The following is a 17,670-nucleotide window of genomic DNA, read 5'->3' as shown; positions in this document are numbered from 1 at the left end:
TTAAAAAACATTTGGACTGTAACATGGATAGGAATGGTGCAGAAGGATATTGGCCAAATGCAGGCAAATCGGATTAGCTTAGTTAGGAATCATGGAAATGTTTGGCCAATGGGTCTGTTTCTGTGCGGTATAACTTCATCTTTAATGGGTTATGCATTCCCTGACAGGCTTGTAAGGTTGAAGATCTTGGAAAAGTAGAATTTGAAGAAGAAATCAAGAAAAGATTTAAAATGGTTTATGTGCCAAACTGGTTTTCAGTGGACTTAAAAACTGGGGTAAGTTTGCTTTTGTTTTTGTTTTAGCTGTGACTATATTGTCCTATTTTCTGAGCATGATGATGCACCACCGGCAAGGTTGCCCTTGAGACAGTGGTGGGTGTGATCAATGGGTAGATGCAATCATGATAGTGTTGGGGAGAGCTGCCCACGGTTAGACCCAGTGGTGGTGAGGTAGTGTCCAATAATGTTGAAGTGAATTTTGCAAGTAAACATCAACACCAACTTTTTTGAAATGTAATTTTGAATTCAGAGATACAGTGCGGAAACAGGCGCTTCGGCCCACCGAGTCCGCACCAGCCAGCAATCCCCGCACACTGATGCCAATTAACCTACAAACCTGTACGTCTTTGGAGTGCGGGAGGAAGCAGGAGCATCCTGAGGAAACCCATGCAGGTCACAGGGAGAATGTACAGAGGTAGCACCCGTAGTCAGGATTGAACCCGCGACTCTGGCACTGTAAGGTAGCAACTCTACCACTGCGCCACCATGCTGCCCAATGCTCTGAAATATTTGAGAAATGATTTTGGAAAATAAGTAGCTCAAATTAACATATTAAATATACTTTTGTCAAAATTATTATGTCAAACTGAATATCCCCAAAGAAATGGAGGATATATTTTCTCAGACTTGCTCGATGTTCTGTATTATCCTCAGTGCCGTGGTGTTTTGTGACCTTTAGGGCACTGTCATATACTGTGCCAGTGGCCAATTACGCGGGTCTTGTCACCTATCTCATAACTGTCTGGGGCAGTTATGGTCAATATTTCCAAAAATGCTCTCCCACTAACACTTCCAACTACTTGCCTGCCTCACCCTCAATGTGCCAGCATAGTCTTTGGTTGATTGTAGAACATGAAGATCTGCAAAGATAGGTCTGTCCCTGTAGTTCTCTTGGAATTGTTGTACATTGAAGATTACATCCATAGAAGATTATGTGGATGAACAGAGTCCACACTGTGATTTGGGAAGCAGCTCTTCCCTCACCTGCCATAGACAGTGGAGGATCGCCCTTGTGATGAGTTCCCTGTGGCACACACCAGGGAATGACCGCTGTTGATCCCACAGTCTCCTTTCTTGAAGGGGTATCCTTAGATTATCCTCTCCTTCTAAGATGTGTGAAATGTGGCTGTGACTTTGTGACTGAGCATAGTCCCGCTGAGTTCTAGGAATTAAATGGCAATACCATCTGCTCCTGAGGCTCCTTAGTTTTGAATTGGGATATAGCTTTCTTGAGTAATTGCCCAATATAGGCTGCTATGGGATGGTGTCAAGTTACTCACCTCAAGCACAAAGTCTGTTTGAAGAGGTCTTTCCAGTGTTCCTTCCAGTGAGTTCTGACTGCTTCTCTGTCCATTATTTCGGGCAGCACCTCTTATTGAAGACAAACGTCAACGACAGCATTTTCATCAGCCTCAATGTGCCAACAGCCTTTGGTCGATTACAGAACATAAAGATCAAAATTACAATATTTAGGATGGTTTTTCAGAACCTCAAGGTCATACATCAGGATCACACATAAGGCTTGTGTAAGCAGCAAAGGAGCACACAAACTCTCAATTAAGCCACTAAGCCGTCCCGTCAGCCCATGTGCAGAGGAATCCCCAGTTCCCATATTGGCATAACTAACCATCTCAGAACCAACAAACTCAATGGAAGTCCTCCAGAGATGCTGCAGAGATGTTCCAGCATTTTTTGTCCTCTTTTGTAAACCATCATCTGCAGTTCATTGCAGTTGGCTTGGAAGCCAGTTCATTAATCTGTACTGGTCAAGTTGCAGAGGTGGGGAGGTTATGTGCAATCTATTTCTGTTGTTCTAGGCCATTCTTCCACATCTTCTCAATCAGCTCTGTAGTGGCAGTACAGACCTGCTGCAAAAGGAAGATACAAACAATCTCCCGGAAATACTAGGAGACCGAGGATCTAGTGGGACGAAGGAACTGAAGGGAATCCACATTAGTCAGAAAATGGTGTTGGGTAAACTGTTGGGACTGAAGGCTTGTAAATCCCAGGGCCTGATGGTCTGCATCCCAGAGTACTCGAGGTGGCCCTAGAAATTGTGGATGTATTGGTGATCATTTTCCAAGGTTCTCTCGACTCTGGATCAGTTCCTGTGGACTAGAGGGTAGCCAATTTTTAAGAAAGGAGGGAGAGAGAAAACGGGGAATTATAGTCCACTTAGCCTTACGTCGGTAATAGGGAAGATGCTGGAGTCGATTATTAAAGATGTTATAGCAGCGCATTTGGAAAGCAGTGACGGGATGGATTATGAAGGGGAAATCAAGCTTGACTAATCTTTTGGAATTTTTTGAGGATGTAACAAGGAGAATGGATAAGGGAGAGCCAGTGGATGTGGTGGACTTTCAAAAAGTCTTTGATATGGTCCCACACAAGAGATTAGTGTGCAAAATTAGAGCACATGATATTGAGGTTAGGGTATTGATAGAGAACTGATTGGCAGACAGGAAGCAAAGAGTAGGAATTAATGGGTCCTTTTCAGAATGGCAGGCAGTTACTAGTGTGGTGCCGCAAGGCTCGGTGCTGGGACCCTAGTTGTTTACAATATATATTAACAATTTAGACGAGGGAATTAAATGTAACATCTCTAAGTTTGCGGATGACACAAAGCTGGATGGCAGTGTGAGCTCCAAGAAGGATGCTATGAGGCTGCAGGGTGACTTGGATAGGTTGGGTGAGTGGGCAGTTTGGCAGATACAGTATAATGTGCATAAATGTGAGGTTATCCACTTTGGTGGCAAGAACAGGAAGGCAGATTATTATCTGAATGGTGCCAGATTAGGAGAAGGGGAGGTGCAACGAGACCTCGGTGTGCTTGTACATCAGTCACTGAAAGTAAGCATGCAGGTACAGCAGGCAGTGAAGAAAGCTAATGGCAGGTTGGCCTTCATTGCGAGAGGATTTGAGTTTAGGAGCAAGGAGGTCCTGCTGCAGTTGTACAGGGCCATGGTGAGACCGCAGCTGGAGTATTGTGTGCAGTTTTGGTCTCTTAATTTGAGGAAGGACATTATTGCTATTGAGGGAGTGCAGCGTAGGTTCACCAGGTTAATTCCTGGGATGCCGGTACTGACAGATGATGAAAGAATGAGTCGACTGGGCTTGTATTCGCTGGAATTTAGAAGGATGAAAGGGGATCTTATAGAAACATATAAAATTCTTAGAGGATTGGACAGGATGGATGCAGGAAATTTTTTCCCAATGTTGGGGGAGTCCAGAACCAGGGGTCACAGTTTAAGAATAAAGGGTAGGCCATTTAGGACGGAGAGGAGGAAAAACTTTTTAAGCCAGAGAGTTGTGAATCTGTGGGAATTCTCTGCCAGAAGGCAGTGGAGGTCATTTCACTGGATGTGTTCAAGAGAGAGTTAGATTTAGCTCTTAGGCCAAAGGGAATCAATGGATATGGGGAAAAAGGCGGAACGCGGTACTGATTTTGGATGATCAACCATGATCATATTGAATGGCAGTGCTGGCTCAAAGGGCCGAATGACCTACTCCTGCACCTATTTTCTATGTGTCTTATGTTTTTTATGTATCAATGTTTAATTGGTAGAGATTTAAAAAATTTAAAATGTTCTAGACTGAAGGAATCAAATAATTGTAAAACTGGACAGGCTGTAAAATAATGGTACAGCTGGAATGTCTTGGACAGTTGTAGACTGGTGTCTTTCACGACAGTAGAGTAATTTTATCCATTGAGCTGTTCATGTTAAGTTAAATGCTGTAGGTGGTTAATTTTAAACAATGGTAGCCAGAATGGAGACTCAAAGGTAGTCTGCTTAAAAAGGGCACCAGTGGAAGCTTAGTTAGTTTGTAACTGAAACCATGAACATTTTTCATTTAATTCACTTTGGCAGAATATTGGCTTTGAAGGATTCTGTTAGTTTTTTGACTTGAAGTTTTTCCTGCCTGTCCCTTTGTGCCACTTTTGAGCTTCTTAACTGTGATAAATCTCTGTAGCTAATCCTCAATTTAATCTTTTGTCGCTTGTTCTCTTTGAAAATATTTGCTCTATTTTTCCTGGAGAGCTTATTGGTTTCACTTTCCGAAGTACATAGTTGCTCTTGTAAGCTTTTTTTCCAGTCAATTGTTCTGAATAAATGGACTTTTAAGTATGTCTGATGCCCTATCATCTAAAAAGTGGCTTCCATCTTAATAAAATCTGTCTGGTTAGCAGCCTACAAATTCCTGGATTGTAGTGGTCCAAGAACTCTTAAGTAAGTTTCTAGATAACTGAGTTCCCTAGTGGCTAAATGTTCGCCATAACGTCAGCTGTACATTTTACTTCATTAGGTTTTGTAGCGATGACGTTCTGAGGTAAATATGTGATTAGAAAGTCTAAGAAACTATTGGCTCAGGAACAATTATGTAATTAACTCTCTCCAGCATGTTATACAGAACAGAAATGTAAAACAAAATTGAAAGCAGATTCAGATTTCTATTTTTTTCATGCAAACATTGTTATAGTTTGCTGTTTAAAAGCCATCTTTCTCAGTAAAAGACACAAAGTACTGGAGTAACTCAGCGGGTCAAGTAGCATCCATGGACAACAGGGATAGGTGATGTTTTTGTTCGGGTCTGCAGAAGAATCGCAACCTATCCATGTTCTCCAGGAATACTACCTGACCCGCTGAGGTACCCCAGCACTTTGTGTGTTTTTTCGTAAACCGGCATCTGGAAATTCTTGTTTATACCTTTCTCAGTGATTCCTGTCCCATCTTTGTTCTTGATTTTGATCCTGTCCAATATTCTCTTATTTTCATCCCTACCACCGAGCATTCATTTAATAACCATTTGTACCGAAACCAGAACACTGATCACAGAAATGCCCTTCTCATTGGCATCAAAATTCAGTGTTTCTATCATCCTAAAGGATTGAAACTGTTACTTACTTTCTTAAGATTTGGAGCATTTTATTTAAACATTATACTAAATTCCATGTTACACCTCTGCTTGTGACACTTTTGCCACTCCCTGAGGCAGACTCTGCTTACAAAGGGCCACTGTGATCACATCTGACACACACCCACCGATTGACTCACCTCCAGTCCAACCTCAGAGCAGCCTTTCAACTTGATTTTTAATTTACTTTTATTCATTCATAGAGATGTTGTTAATGTGGCCACCATTTATTGCCCATGCTTTATTGCCCCCGAACTGAGGAGGCATTTAATATTCAACTTTAAGAGTTTGCAATAGCTTGCATGTTGCATATTTACTCTGAACAATCCATCATCAAGCTTAGAGAAAATTGAAACTTTATTGCAAGCAGCTAACAACTTTGTGATATTTGCTTTGTTCTTATCTATAAGATTAAAACATAGGCAGGTAGGAGGGTCCTGAATTTCTAAAGATCGAATTATGACGTTCTTGACTACTCAATGATATTTGTTTAACATTTACATTGCTGCTGCAGTCGCTTGCTTTTGGCCCGTGTTTACTATGAGTCCTCTGCTTACAGACCTGTTATGCAGCTGCAAGGAAGAGTATTAGTTTTGTTTAGAGATGCAGCACGGAAGCAGGCACTTCGGCCCACCAAGTCCACGCCGACCAGCGATCCCCATACACTAGCACTATCCTACACACTATGGATAATTTACAATTTTTGCCTGCCAAATTAAATGTGTACGTCTTGGGAGTGTAGGAGGAAACCAAAGCACCCGTGGAAAACCCAGGCGGTCACAGGGAGAACGTACAAACTCCATACAGACAGCACTCGTAGTCAGGACGGAACCCGGGTCTCTGGCGCTCGAAGGCAGCAACTCTACCGCCACACCACCATGCTGCCATTTCTGTGATGTGTGTTCTGTTTTCAGTACAAATGACTATTGAACACTCTTGTCCCTTTGTTGGGACTTTGTTCAGCGTGTATATTGTTATCCAGCATTTTCTAAGTCCTTGGATAGTGATAACTCCAAGATTAGTTGCCGTTTAAGTTTTTTGTGAAGCAGGGTGCAGTGGATTACTGAGAAATCCTATAAGCAGAATGCATTATTAAGAAAAATGCCTAGACACATGATAACGAGCAAGATTAAGCTTTTGTTATCAGAGCTGTTGTGATAAAACTTTTTAAAGCTGCAGATTTTTCCATCTGCCCAGTTAGCAGTGTCTAAATTTATGTTTGTGTTCTGTTTCTTTCTGCTAGATGTTGACAATTACTTTAGATGAGAATGACTGCTTTGCGGCTTGGGTGTCAGCAAAGGATGCTGGATTTAGCAGTCCAGATGGATCCGACCCAAAACGTAAGTAGCTGAGGGGTAGGCTGAACTTGGAGTATTCTACAGTAACGTTTTATCTACAGGCTTTGACAGAAGTTTTACAATAATTATTTCAGGAATGATTGGGTTAACATATGATGAGCGTTTGACAGCACTGAGTTTAGAAGGATGAGGGGGGCTTTATTGAAACTCTCTAAATAGTGAAAGGCCTGGATGGAGTAGACATGGAGAGGATGTTTCCACGAGTCTGGGACCAGAGGCCATAGCCTTAGTATTAAAGGACGTATCATTAGAAAGGAGATGAGAAATATCTTTAGTAAGAGGGTGGTGATGTGGAGGCCACGTCAGTGGATATTTTTAAGGCGAAGATTGACAGATTCTTGATTAGTAAGAGCATCAGGTTATGGGAAGGAGGCAGGAGAATGACGTTGAGTGGGAAAGATAGATCAGCCATGATTGAATGGCGGAATAGGTTTGATGGGCCGAATGGCCTAATTATGCTCCTATAATTTATGAAGTGTTGGCTCTCGGTTACTTGGAGTGGTAAGATGATTTGTAGCATTGCAAGGGTACAAGTGTAACTTTAGGATTGGTATATTCATTCCAATAGAGTAAAATGGAAGATGCCCCTTTTGATTCTTTACATAAAAGATTATTTGGTCTAAACAGAACATGTCATTAGCTTAGGGTATTGATTCAGCCCAGTTGCTGATTTACACTAGCATTAGATTGAGGTTCTTTTCCCACAATATTTTCAATGATTCCATTCTCCTTTTCATTTTAATGTCAACATCTTACACAAACGAAAATGCATACTAGGTACTAGTATTCTGGAGATAGTAAGCAAAAGGGACAGCACAGTGGCGCAGTAGGTAGAGCTGCTGCCTTACAGTGCCCGAGACCCAGGTTCAATCCTGACTTGGGTGCTATCTGTGTGGAGTTCTCCCTGTGATCGCGTGGGTTTTCACCGGATGCTCTGGTTTCCTCGCACAATCCAAAGATGTACAGGTTTGTAGGTTAATTGACTTCGGTAAAGATTGTATATTGTCCCTAGTGTATATGATAATAATAATAATAATAAATTTTATTTAATGGGCGCCTTTCAGACATCTCAAGGACACCTTACATAGTAATCGGAATAAAAACATATAATCGGAATAGAACAGGTAAAAAAGACATCACAGAGACACAAATTAAAAACAGAATTCAATCCAAAAACAGAAAATCAAAAACACAGTGTGAAGATAGTGCTAGTGTACAGGGATCGCTGGTCGGTGTGGACTCGGTGGGCCGAAGGACCTGTTTTCTCACTGTATCTCTAAAGTAAACTAACATTTATTGTGGATGTCATGTTGAATGTTACCATATGTCTGTGGTTGGCCCTTCTTCAGACTCAATATAGTAAGAAGTCTGGTTTACAAAAAAAAATGAAATGCCTCACTCGGCGAGTCTCTCCAGCACTTCATATATTTTTTTGTAATCCAGATCTGTAGTTCCTTATGTCTACAAAGGACTTTTACTGCTGAACCATTCTATCAATAAATATAGGCTTTGTTAAAGATTGTTTTTGTGAAAGCATATGCCAAACCGATCATTGTGTCATTCTTTATAGGGAGTAAAATAGTTGTAAAATAACAAATCCTAACGTGCCAGACACTGACGTAAAAATAACTGATTTCACTGTTTGGTCAGCTCTTTTATTAGCTGATTTCAAAGGGAAAAATATTTATTTTATGTGAAGATAAAATATATTTAAATGTCATCACACGAAAGAAAAGTGTTTAAAGGAAGACTGAAATTTTATATTTTTGTTCCTTTCAAAGGGTATAATTGCAATGCTCAAAAGATGTTCTGGCAATTTTCTTTTATGTGCAAGTAGTCCTTTATGACCTATTCAGTAGCTTATTTAAAATCTGGAATTCTGCCAGTCTCCTGCTTAAATGTGAACTCCAAATTTCTATTCTGCCAGTTGCTTTATTTGCTTCTGGTTATTTAATGATAACTGCTCTATTCCTTCCCCATTATTTTAGGCAGCAGTATCACTTGGTCTGTTCATCTTCACTTTCATGTGTAAATTTATCGGCACGTCATAGGTGGCCCTAAGGTTGAGAAAAATGCACTCCCAATAGACACCTTGGGAGACATCAAGGTGGACATCAATCGTCAGGAGGTTACCTATACCTATACACCAGGGGCAATTTACAGTGGCCAATTCACCTACAAACCCTGTCTTTTGGGATGTGGGAGGAAGCCGGAGCACCCATAGAAAAAACATGCAAACTTAACACAGACAGCACCCCTGAGGTCAAGATCAAACCTGGGTCTCTGGCACCGTGAGGCAGCAGCTCTACCAGCAGTACCATTATGCCATCCTGTGCGGTAGAATAGGTGCTGATCTGAGGGAGCTGGCATGAACATGTAAAAGGATGCATCGTTGTGAATGCAGTTGAAATGCTTTTATGCTTAATATTACAGGAGGCAATATTACCTACCTGTTCCGTGCCACCTCTCAGTCTTATTACCACTGCACCCCTGCAACCTATCCACCCTTTTCTCTTGCCATTTACTTCCCAACTGTTATCAGGCAACTGAACCATCCTATCAACAACTAGAAAGTGATCCTGAACTATTCTCTACCTCTAGCTGGAGACCCTTGGACTATTACATATAGTCATTCCGCTGACTGGTTCATGACAATAAACTAAACTAAACTCCCCCATTAGATTATCAACTCTCCCGCGATTTTGTTGCTGTAAGCCTGCGGCAACAGGTTGTATTGAGGAGTTTATTATTCTGGAAAACAGAGGAATGTCCATTTCTGTTATCACTTACAAAAAAACTATACAAAGGTACAAAGGACATTTATTATCACATACACCAATTGGTGTAGTGAAATTTGACTTGCCATGCAGCACACAAATAAAGATAAGACTCAACATTAAAGAATTTAACAATAAACATAAAAACATCCCCCCATAATGGTTCCCACTGTGAGGGAAGGCACAAAGTCCAGTCCCCATCCCCTTGTCCACCCATAGTCGGGCCTATTGAGGCCTCTGCAGTCGGCGCTACGGCGGCCCGATGTTTCAGTCCCTCTCGCCGGGTGATGGTGCTCCGGCGTCGGGTGAACCCTCTCAGCGGCTTGGGACACCTGGAACGGCCGCTTCCTTACTGGAGACCGCGGCTTCCGAAGCCAACAGGCCGCGCTGGATGGAGCTCCACCACTGGCGATCTCGCCGAGAGATCCCAGGCTCCCGATGTTAAAGTTCAGCACCTCCGCCCGCGGCTGGCCGCTCCACAGACTCGCAGCTCCGCGATGTTCACCTGCGGCCTCAGCAAGGCATCGCCTGCTCCGCTCCGCGATTGCGCTCCAGCACTGTGCCGCCGCCGAAGCCGTGGTTCTGGCCGGTCCCCTCAGGAAACGCCGCTCCAGACCCGTTGGTATGCCGCGAGGACGGGTCAAAGATGCTGCCCGAAAAAAGAATAACCTCCAAATAAAACACTTTTTAACACACTAAAAATAAAAGAAAGAAGTGAAAAGACAGACAGCTGCAGGCTGGGCAGCCATACCCAACTGGACGGCGCCCCCGGTTTGATGATTTATGATTATTAGCAGCCTTTAAAATACATTGAACTGGAGATATTTCTGTTCCCTGTAGTCCTGCTCCATTCTCGCACAATCCCCTTCCTCTTTGATTCTTTGCCATTTACCTAAAATGAGCAGCCAACTTCAGGAGCACAAACCTGTTATGCAGATGGAAGGAATTGTAATGTATACCCAATACAAAGAACTAATGCCTGAATGTTGATCTCATAGTAGAGATCAAAGATCATAGAGCGGAGCAAGATGGTTCACTCCGCGATAAAGCCGTAGTAGGTGTTGGGAAAACTTCAGCGCCATTCCCGTAACCGGCTTCCGTCATGGCGTCAAACTAATTCAGGGAGATTCTGTTATATCAGGCTGAGAGATTAAAGGTAGACAAAAGTGCTGGAGAAACTCAGCGGGTGCAGCAGCATCTATGGAGCGAAGGAAATAGGCAACATTTCGGGCCGAAACCCTTCTTCAGACTGATGTAGGGTGGGGAGAAGAAAGGAGAAAGGAAGAGGAGGAGCTGAGGGCTGAGGGAGAACTGAAAAGGGGAGGACGGGAGGAGACAGCAAGGGCTACCGGAAATTGGTGAATTCAATGTTTATACCGCTAGGGTACAGACTGCCCAAGCGGAATATGAGGTGCTGCTCCTCCAATTTTTTGGTGGTGCTCACTCTGGCCATGGAGGAGGCCCAGGACAGAAAGGTCGGATTCGGAATGGGATGGGGAGTTGAAGTGCTGAGCCACAGGGAGATCAGGTTGGTTAATGCGGACCAAGCAGAGGTGTTCGGCGAAACGATCGCCAAGCCTACTCTTGGTCTCACCAATGTAAATCATCTGACATCTAGAGCAGCGGATGCAATAGATGAGGTTGGAGGAGATGCAGGTGAACCTCTGTCGCACCTGGAACGACTGCTTGGGTCTTTGAATGGAGTCGAGGGGGGAGGTAAAGTGACAAGTGTAGCATCTCTTGCGGTTGCAAGGGAAAGTGCCCGGGAGGGGGTGGTGCGGGAGGGAAGGGAAGAATTGACCAGGGAGTTCCGGAGGGAGCGGTCTTTGCGGAAAGCAGACGGGGGGAGATGGGAAGATATGGCGAGTGGTGGGGTCACGTTGGAGGTGAAAATGACGGAGGACTATTTGTTGTATGTGAGGGCTAGTGGGGTGAAAGGTGAGGACTAGGGGGACTCGGCCCTTATTACGAGTGAGGGAGAGAGAGCCGTGTTACGGGGTATTGAAGAGACCCTGGTGAGAGCCTCATCTATAGTAGGGGAGGGGAACCTCCGTTCCCTGAAGAATGAGGGCATTTCCGATGCCCTGGTGTGGAACACCTCATCCTAAGAGCAGATGCGGCGTAGACGGAGGAATTGGGAGTAGGGGATGGATCTTCTGCCTACGTGTCCACGCCATGCATCGATCGAATCAATCACCAACCATTTAATTGCTGGACATTAAAATAACCAATCTGATCTCCTAACTTCTGTGTTGACACAAAACAAAATTTCCTCCATCATTGCTTCCTGCCCTTGACAATGTTTTGCAGAATTTTCTGTCTTTATATTAACCTTTCCAGCTTTAGTATTTTGTTTAAAATCCTTAACCTTTTATTTATGGGCTTGATTCCAACTCCCACATTACATAGGACTTAAGTTCATCTACAGAGCCACCCTGCTTACTTTGTTGGCTTCGAGCAAACCTTATTTGGACAAAGACCATAGTTAGTTTGAAGGCTTTCCATCTAATTGAATTGTACATTCTTCATCTCACTATAATCCTTCGGACCTGATTAGCTGCAGCTCGCAATTCTATTGTGTAAGATGGAGCTGTGAGACTTTGTTCTGAAATTGAACTGAATTCCCTCCAAGTAACCTTTAGAAAATAAACAATGGCAAAATAGTAATTAGCTTTTTTGTTGCTGGCAGACTTGTCTGTGACGTTTAGTGTACAAAGACAGAAATTGTTGCTACAAATTAAAAATAGCAACTGCTTGGTATAAGTAAATGTCAAGCAGTCATGCTGGCAAATAGTTCATTCTTCTTGTTTGCTAACATTCATCATTAACATTAACAAAAATCTTTCCTAAAAGCAAAGTATTGGTTCAATGGTACTTGATTGTCACATGTACTTAGGTACAGTGACATTCCTTTTTGCATACAGTTCAGTAAAATCTTACTCTACATAGGCACATACTTAAGTAGAAGAGTGTATTTTGTTGATTCACATGCTTGATCAATGGTGTTTTATCATTAATATTTTATTATTATTAATGTTTAGTGTTTTCGGAGTTATTCGTAACTGTCACTGTATGTCATGTTGTTACTTGTGGGCAGAGCACCAAGGCAAATTCCTTGTATGTGAATACTTGGCCAATAAACTTACTTACTTAAAGATAGTAGATTACACCGAGACACTACAGAAGAGTTGCCACGTTTCCGGTGCCGTTTTGCACTCATTTAATTTACATTGTTTGTAGGCATGGTTGACTATTTGGGTCATGTTAGTTATGATGGCACTTCTTCCAAGGGTCTAAATATTGAATTTTTTGGTGACATTTTAACAATTAAAGATATTGCATGAGAGAATGGTTCTGTGCTCACTTTGTTTATGACACAGGGGTGTGGGGGTGATGGGGGGTGGTGGGCATGATGGTCACAGTTAAAAGCTCTAGAACAGGGGTCAGCAACTACGGTCCTCGGGCCGAATGCGGCCCGTAATCTGAAATCATCCGTCCGGCAGGCGGATTTTCCTTCCCGTAATCATCCGGCCCGCCGAGCGCCCCGAGCAGTGACCGCACGCCCCGAGCGGCAGCCCTCCTATCAGTGGCTGGGCGCCCCGAGCAGCAGCCAGGCGGCCGAGCTCTGGCTGTACTGCATTCTGCGCAAAGCCGCGCACCTTCTGTGAACATGTTTAAGAAAGAACTGCAGATGCTGGAAAAATCGAAAATAGACATAAATGCTGGAGTAACTCTGCGGATGAGACATGCAAAGATTGCATGAGGCTGCCTCACCCGCTGAGTTTCTCCAGCAATTTTATCTACCTTCTGTGAACACGTGATTTGATGCCTGCCATCCGGGGCGGCATGGGGGCAAGATCCATGTGTACACACGTGATAGATATGGCCCGCCATCCGCTCACAGACATGCGTCGTGGCCCCTATGCAGAACAAGGTTGCCGACCCCTGCTCTAGAACCTATGTGGAGTATTGTGTGCAATTTTGGTCACCCCATTACATGAGGATGTGGAGGCTTTGGAAAGCGTGCAGTAGAGGTTTACCAGAATGATGCCTGGATTAGGGGTTATTAGTTACAGGGAGAGGTTGGACAGACGGATTATTTTCTTGGAACGCCGGAGCTTGCAGGGAGACTTTATAGAATCATATAAAATTACAGGAGGCATAGATAGAGTAGACAGTCAGAATCTTTTTCCCAAGATGGAAAAATCAAATACTAGAGAGCATAGCTTTAAGGTGAGAGGGGCAATGTATAAAGAAGATTTTTTACAGTGTGTGGTGGATGCCTGGAACATGCTCAGAGGGTGGTGATGGAGGTAGATGTGATAGTGGCATTTAGGAAACTTTTGGATAGGCAAATGGATATGCAGAGAATGGCGTGATATGGGCTGTGTGCAAGTAAATAAGTGATGGTCTTGACATCATGTTCAGTACAGACATTGTGGGCCGAAGGGCCTTTTCTATGTCTACAACCAGGTCACCCCCTCGTTGTGACTATCCCTCAAGGTCGAGGATGATGGTCTACATTCTGTTGTTTTTATGGGCTCTCAGTTGGCTTATGAGTCCAATCCTGGCTTGGAAAGTTCTTTGGCATTCAGGACAGGTAATTGCAGATGGCAGATCGGGCTTTGGTTGTTGCTGCCTCTCTTTCCGTTTTCTTCTCTTTTCTTCTAATTCTGCGCATCTCTTGGCTTCAAAGGTCGCTGTTCCTTCTTGGATGATGGTTCGCCAGAGTTTCCTGCCCTTGGAATTGATTTCCCAATTGTCTATGTCGATTTCACATTTCTTCATGCTGGCTTTTAAGGCGTCTTTGAATCTCTTCTTTTGTCCGCCTCTTTTACATTTGCCGCCTTTAAGCTGGGAGTGGAAGGTTAGCTTTGGTAGACGCTCGTATGGCTCGTTCGAACAACATGGCCGACCCATCTTAGTTGGTTCTTGATGACGAAGGGTTCGATGTTAAACCTTGTTCAGACTCCATGTGCTGCCACACCTGCTGAGTTTACTCCAGCACTTATGTATTTTTTCTTGTAAACGTGCATCTACAGTTTCTTGTTTCTACAAAGGAAATGCTTAATTTGATGCTTAAACTGCATCCAACTGTATTTATAAGAAATTCTAAAAGGTAGCACAGTGGTACTACAGATGCAGCTGCTGCCTCACCGTGCCAGAGACCCTGGTTCGATCTTGGCCCCGGACGCTCTCTGTGTGGGGTTGGCATGTCCTCCCTGAGTCCAAGTGGGTTTCCTTTCGGTGCTCCGGTTTCCTCCCACATCCCAAAGACTTGCGGGTTTGTAAGTTAATTGGCCTTCCATTAATTGCCCCTAGTGCGTAGGGAGTGGATGAGTAAGAAGGATAACATAGAGCTAGTGTGAACAGGTGGTCATACTGATGGTCGGCATAGACTCGGTGGGCTGAAGGGCCTGTTTCCAGGTTGTGTCTTTCAGGCAATCAATCAAACTCTTACCCTTTCCACTGGCATCAACCTGTGCAGCTGAGAGCCTGAATGGTTGGAGCTTGGCTCCCTAAACATGAATTTTGCTCGAGGATTGGACTATCTCAACCCCAAAAAGGGGTTTACCATACTGACAAGTTTGGTAGTCCATCTCTTCATGCTAAGCTACAGTTTGTCTACATCCTATATCCAGAAACACCTGCACAAATGAAACTGAAGAAGGGTCTCGACCCGAAACGTCACCCATTTCTTCGCTTCAGAGATGCTGCCTGTCCTGCTGAGTTACTCCAGCATTTTGTATCTATCTTCTGTGTAAACCAGCATCTTTACTATGCGTTCCATCCTATGCAAACTTCTAGTTTCAGTATTTTCAGTCATGAAAGCACCCCAGTTTGTCATTTTTCCATCAGTGTTGTCTGAAGCCAGTTGACATTAACCAGCATTAATCCTAAATGGCCAGTTGCTAATTCAGAGAGAAGCAAACTAGACTCGTGGTGAGGATGAGTTCAGAAGTTCACTGGCAATACCAGTTTGTTTGAAAAAAATAATTGGTGCTCCTAGCAGAATACAAGAATTTAATTGTTTAACCTAGAAGTTAATTGCCAGGAATATTGTTTTCTCTTTGCCATTTTTTACAAATAATTTTAAAGAAAGGTTTCTCCTTTTTTTGCTTTCAAGTGTTAGCAGTGTGCTACAGAGAACTAATGAATAAGCGAAGGCAGGATTTGTAAACCTGCCAGAGATACTGCACAGCCAGTGGGAATTATTTTGTTATTCCATCTTTTCAGGCAAGGTTGGTAATTATTGTCCGTTCTCAGTCACCCCGAGGAACTGGTGATGGGCTGGCTCCTTCCAACCGCTTTTTTTAATAGAATTTTAGTTTAGTTTACAGATACAACGCAGAAACCGGTCCTTAGGCCCACCTAGTGCGCTCTGACCAGTGATCACTCCTACACACTAGGGACAATTTACAATTTTACCCAAGCCAATTAATCTACAAACCACGTCTTTGGAGTGTGGGAAGAAACCAGAGCACCCAGAGCAAACCCACACGGTCACAGGGAGAACTTAGATACTCCATACAGATAGCACCCGCAGTCAGGATCGAACCCAGGTCTCTGGCGCTGTAAGGCAGCAACTCTACCGCTGCCCCACTGTAGTGCTCCCTGATACCAACTGAGTTTCTCTCTATAGATGGTGCCTGAACAATATACAGCATTTTCTGATTCATTTTATATTTCCAGTACCAGAACTCTTTCATATGAATTTCAAACAAATTACTTTATTTATTCTTTAAAATTTTCCAACAAAAGCTGAGAGTGACTGCAATCTGGAAAATGGTAAACATTTTTAAAAAATCAAATATCAATACACTACACATCACAGACAAAGGTGGGAGAATATTTTATTGAATAAGTTTGTAATTCGGATCATGTTACAGTAAGTAGTTATTGAAGCCAAATTATTAACGAGGGATTTAAGACATAATGAATAATATGAGAAGAGTATGGGCATAGGATTAAGGTAAATCTTATCTGGAATGGGGCCAAATAAGATGCTCAAGCACTAAAACTACCTAATCTGTGCCAATAGTTTTAAAACATGTCAGTTCACTTTCACAGGATGTTGCATAATATTTCTCATCCTAACAAGTGCAAACAATTGTATATAACTGGCCAGTACGCATCTGGCATATGGAGTTCATTTAAGGAAGGCTGTAGAGAGTGCAGTATAGATCCTGGGAATATGACTACAAAGTTTCTCTGCAGAAGTTAAGTTTTCATTGGAGTAAAATAATTTCAGGGGAGATTTGAGGGAACTCTGTACAATGTGATGAAATCAGTGAGTTCTGCATGGGTGCAGGAGGCAGCCCCAATGCAGTTGTCGATGTAGCAGAGAAAGCGTTGGTGAATGTTCAGTAGTAGACGAAGAAGTAGGGTCCGAATATGTTCTCCAGATATGTTGTCTGGCCCGCTAAATTACTCCAGCACTTTGTGTCTTTTTATAATAGGATAGGATAGCTGGAGATTATAGGATAGTTTGAGAGAACATGTTCCTTAGGACATTAGATCACAGATTCAACCTAATGAGCAAAAGACATAGAGGAGCAATTTTTTTTCGAATACAGATAATTTTTTGCATCCATAATTTCCCTGTAAGGTTACTGGGAGCGAAGATAATTAGGACTTTTGAAAGAAAAATAGGACACCCCAAGGGAAAATAATGTGCCAATCTATGAATAAAGATCAAGCGAATGGGAGTGAATTGATTACTTCATATGGAACTGGAATGGAGTAGGTAGGCTGAATGGCCTCCTACATTGGAACAGTTCCGATTCTAGCTCATCAAAACTTCCTTATGAACATAAGTACAGTCTGGCCGAGCTGTATAGCTGATTTCTCCATTTTAAATTCAGTTTGCCGTGGCACACTAGATGCCAGGAGTTTGTTCTCAATGCGTTGTTTCTTTACAGAGCTGGACAATGTATTTCATCATCACTTCTTTGTAAATTATGTAAAATGGTTCCAAGAGAAAAGATAATTATACTGCAGCAGGCATATCGCCCGTTGTCAAGATATGAAGATCATGTTCTTGTTTAATGTCAGTCAATAAAACATAATCGTGCCGATTGTGTGTGACATCCAGGAATGTGAAACACTGGATGCGTTAGGCATTCATTGAATTGGATCGCCGGGAATTAATTGGAATGGAGGGAAATCAGCTTTTTACTCCATATATAACCTTGAATGAAGGAACAATGTTGTATGTCAGAGCTTCTAGGTATTATTTGTTTAAAAAAAGCAAAGGGTGCAACTACTAGAGCTGACGTCTTGGAAATTCAGTTACGCAGTTTCAATCCTGATCTCTGCTGTTGGCTGTTTGGAGTTTGCACA

At 42.9% G+C, this 17,670-nt stretch overlaps 1 protein-coding gene across 1 annotated transcript in view; it reads left to right on the top strand.

Moving 5' to 3' along the window:
* wdr48 (WD repeat domain 48) overlaps window positions 1–17,670 on the top strand; it is a 97,319-nt gene that overhangs the window by 59,151 nt on the left and 20,498 nt on the right. The window contains exons 12-13 of the mRNA XM_033043746.1: window positions 168–275; window positions 6,436–6,532. Of these exons, the coding sequence (XP_032899637.1) occupies window positions 168–275; window positions 6,436–6,532 (205 nt within the window). The remainder of the gene's footprint in view (window positions 1–167; window positions 276–6,435; window positions 6,533–17,670) is intronic.

This window comes from Amblyraja radiata, chromosome 2 (genome assembly GCF_010909765.2).
Source record: "Amblyraja radiata isolate CabotCenter1 chromosome 2, sAmbRad1.1.pri, whole genome shotgun sequence".
In the NCBI taxonomy this organism is placed as follows: domain Eukaryota; kingdom Metazoa; phylum Chordata; class Chondrichthyes; order Rajiformes; family Rajidae; genus Amblyraja; species Amblyraja radiata.
This window is presented reverse-complemented; position numbering and strand designations above follow the sequence as displayed.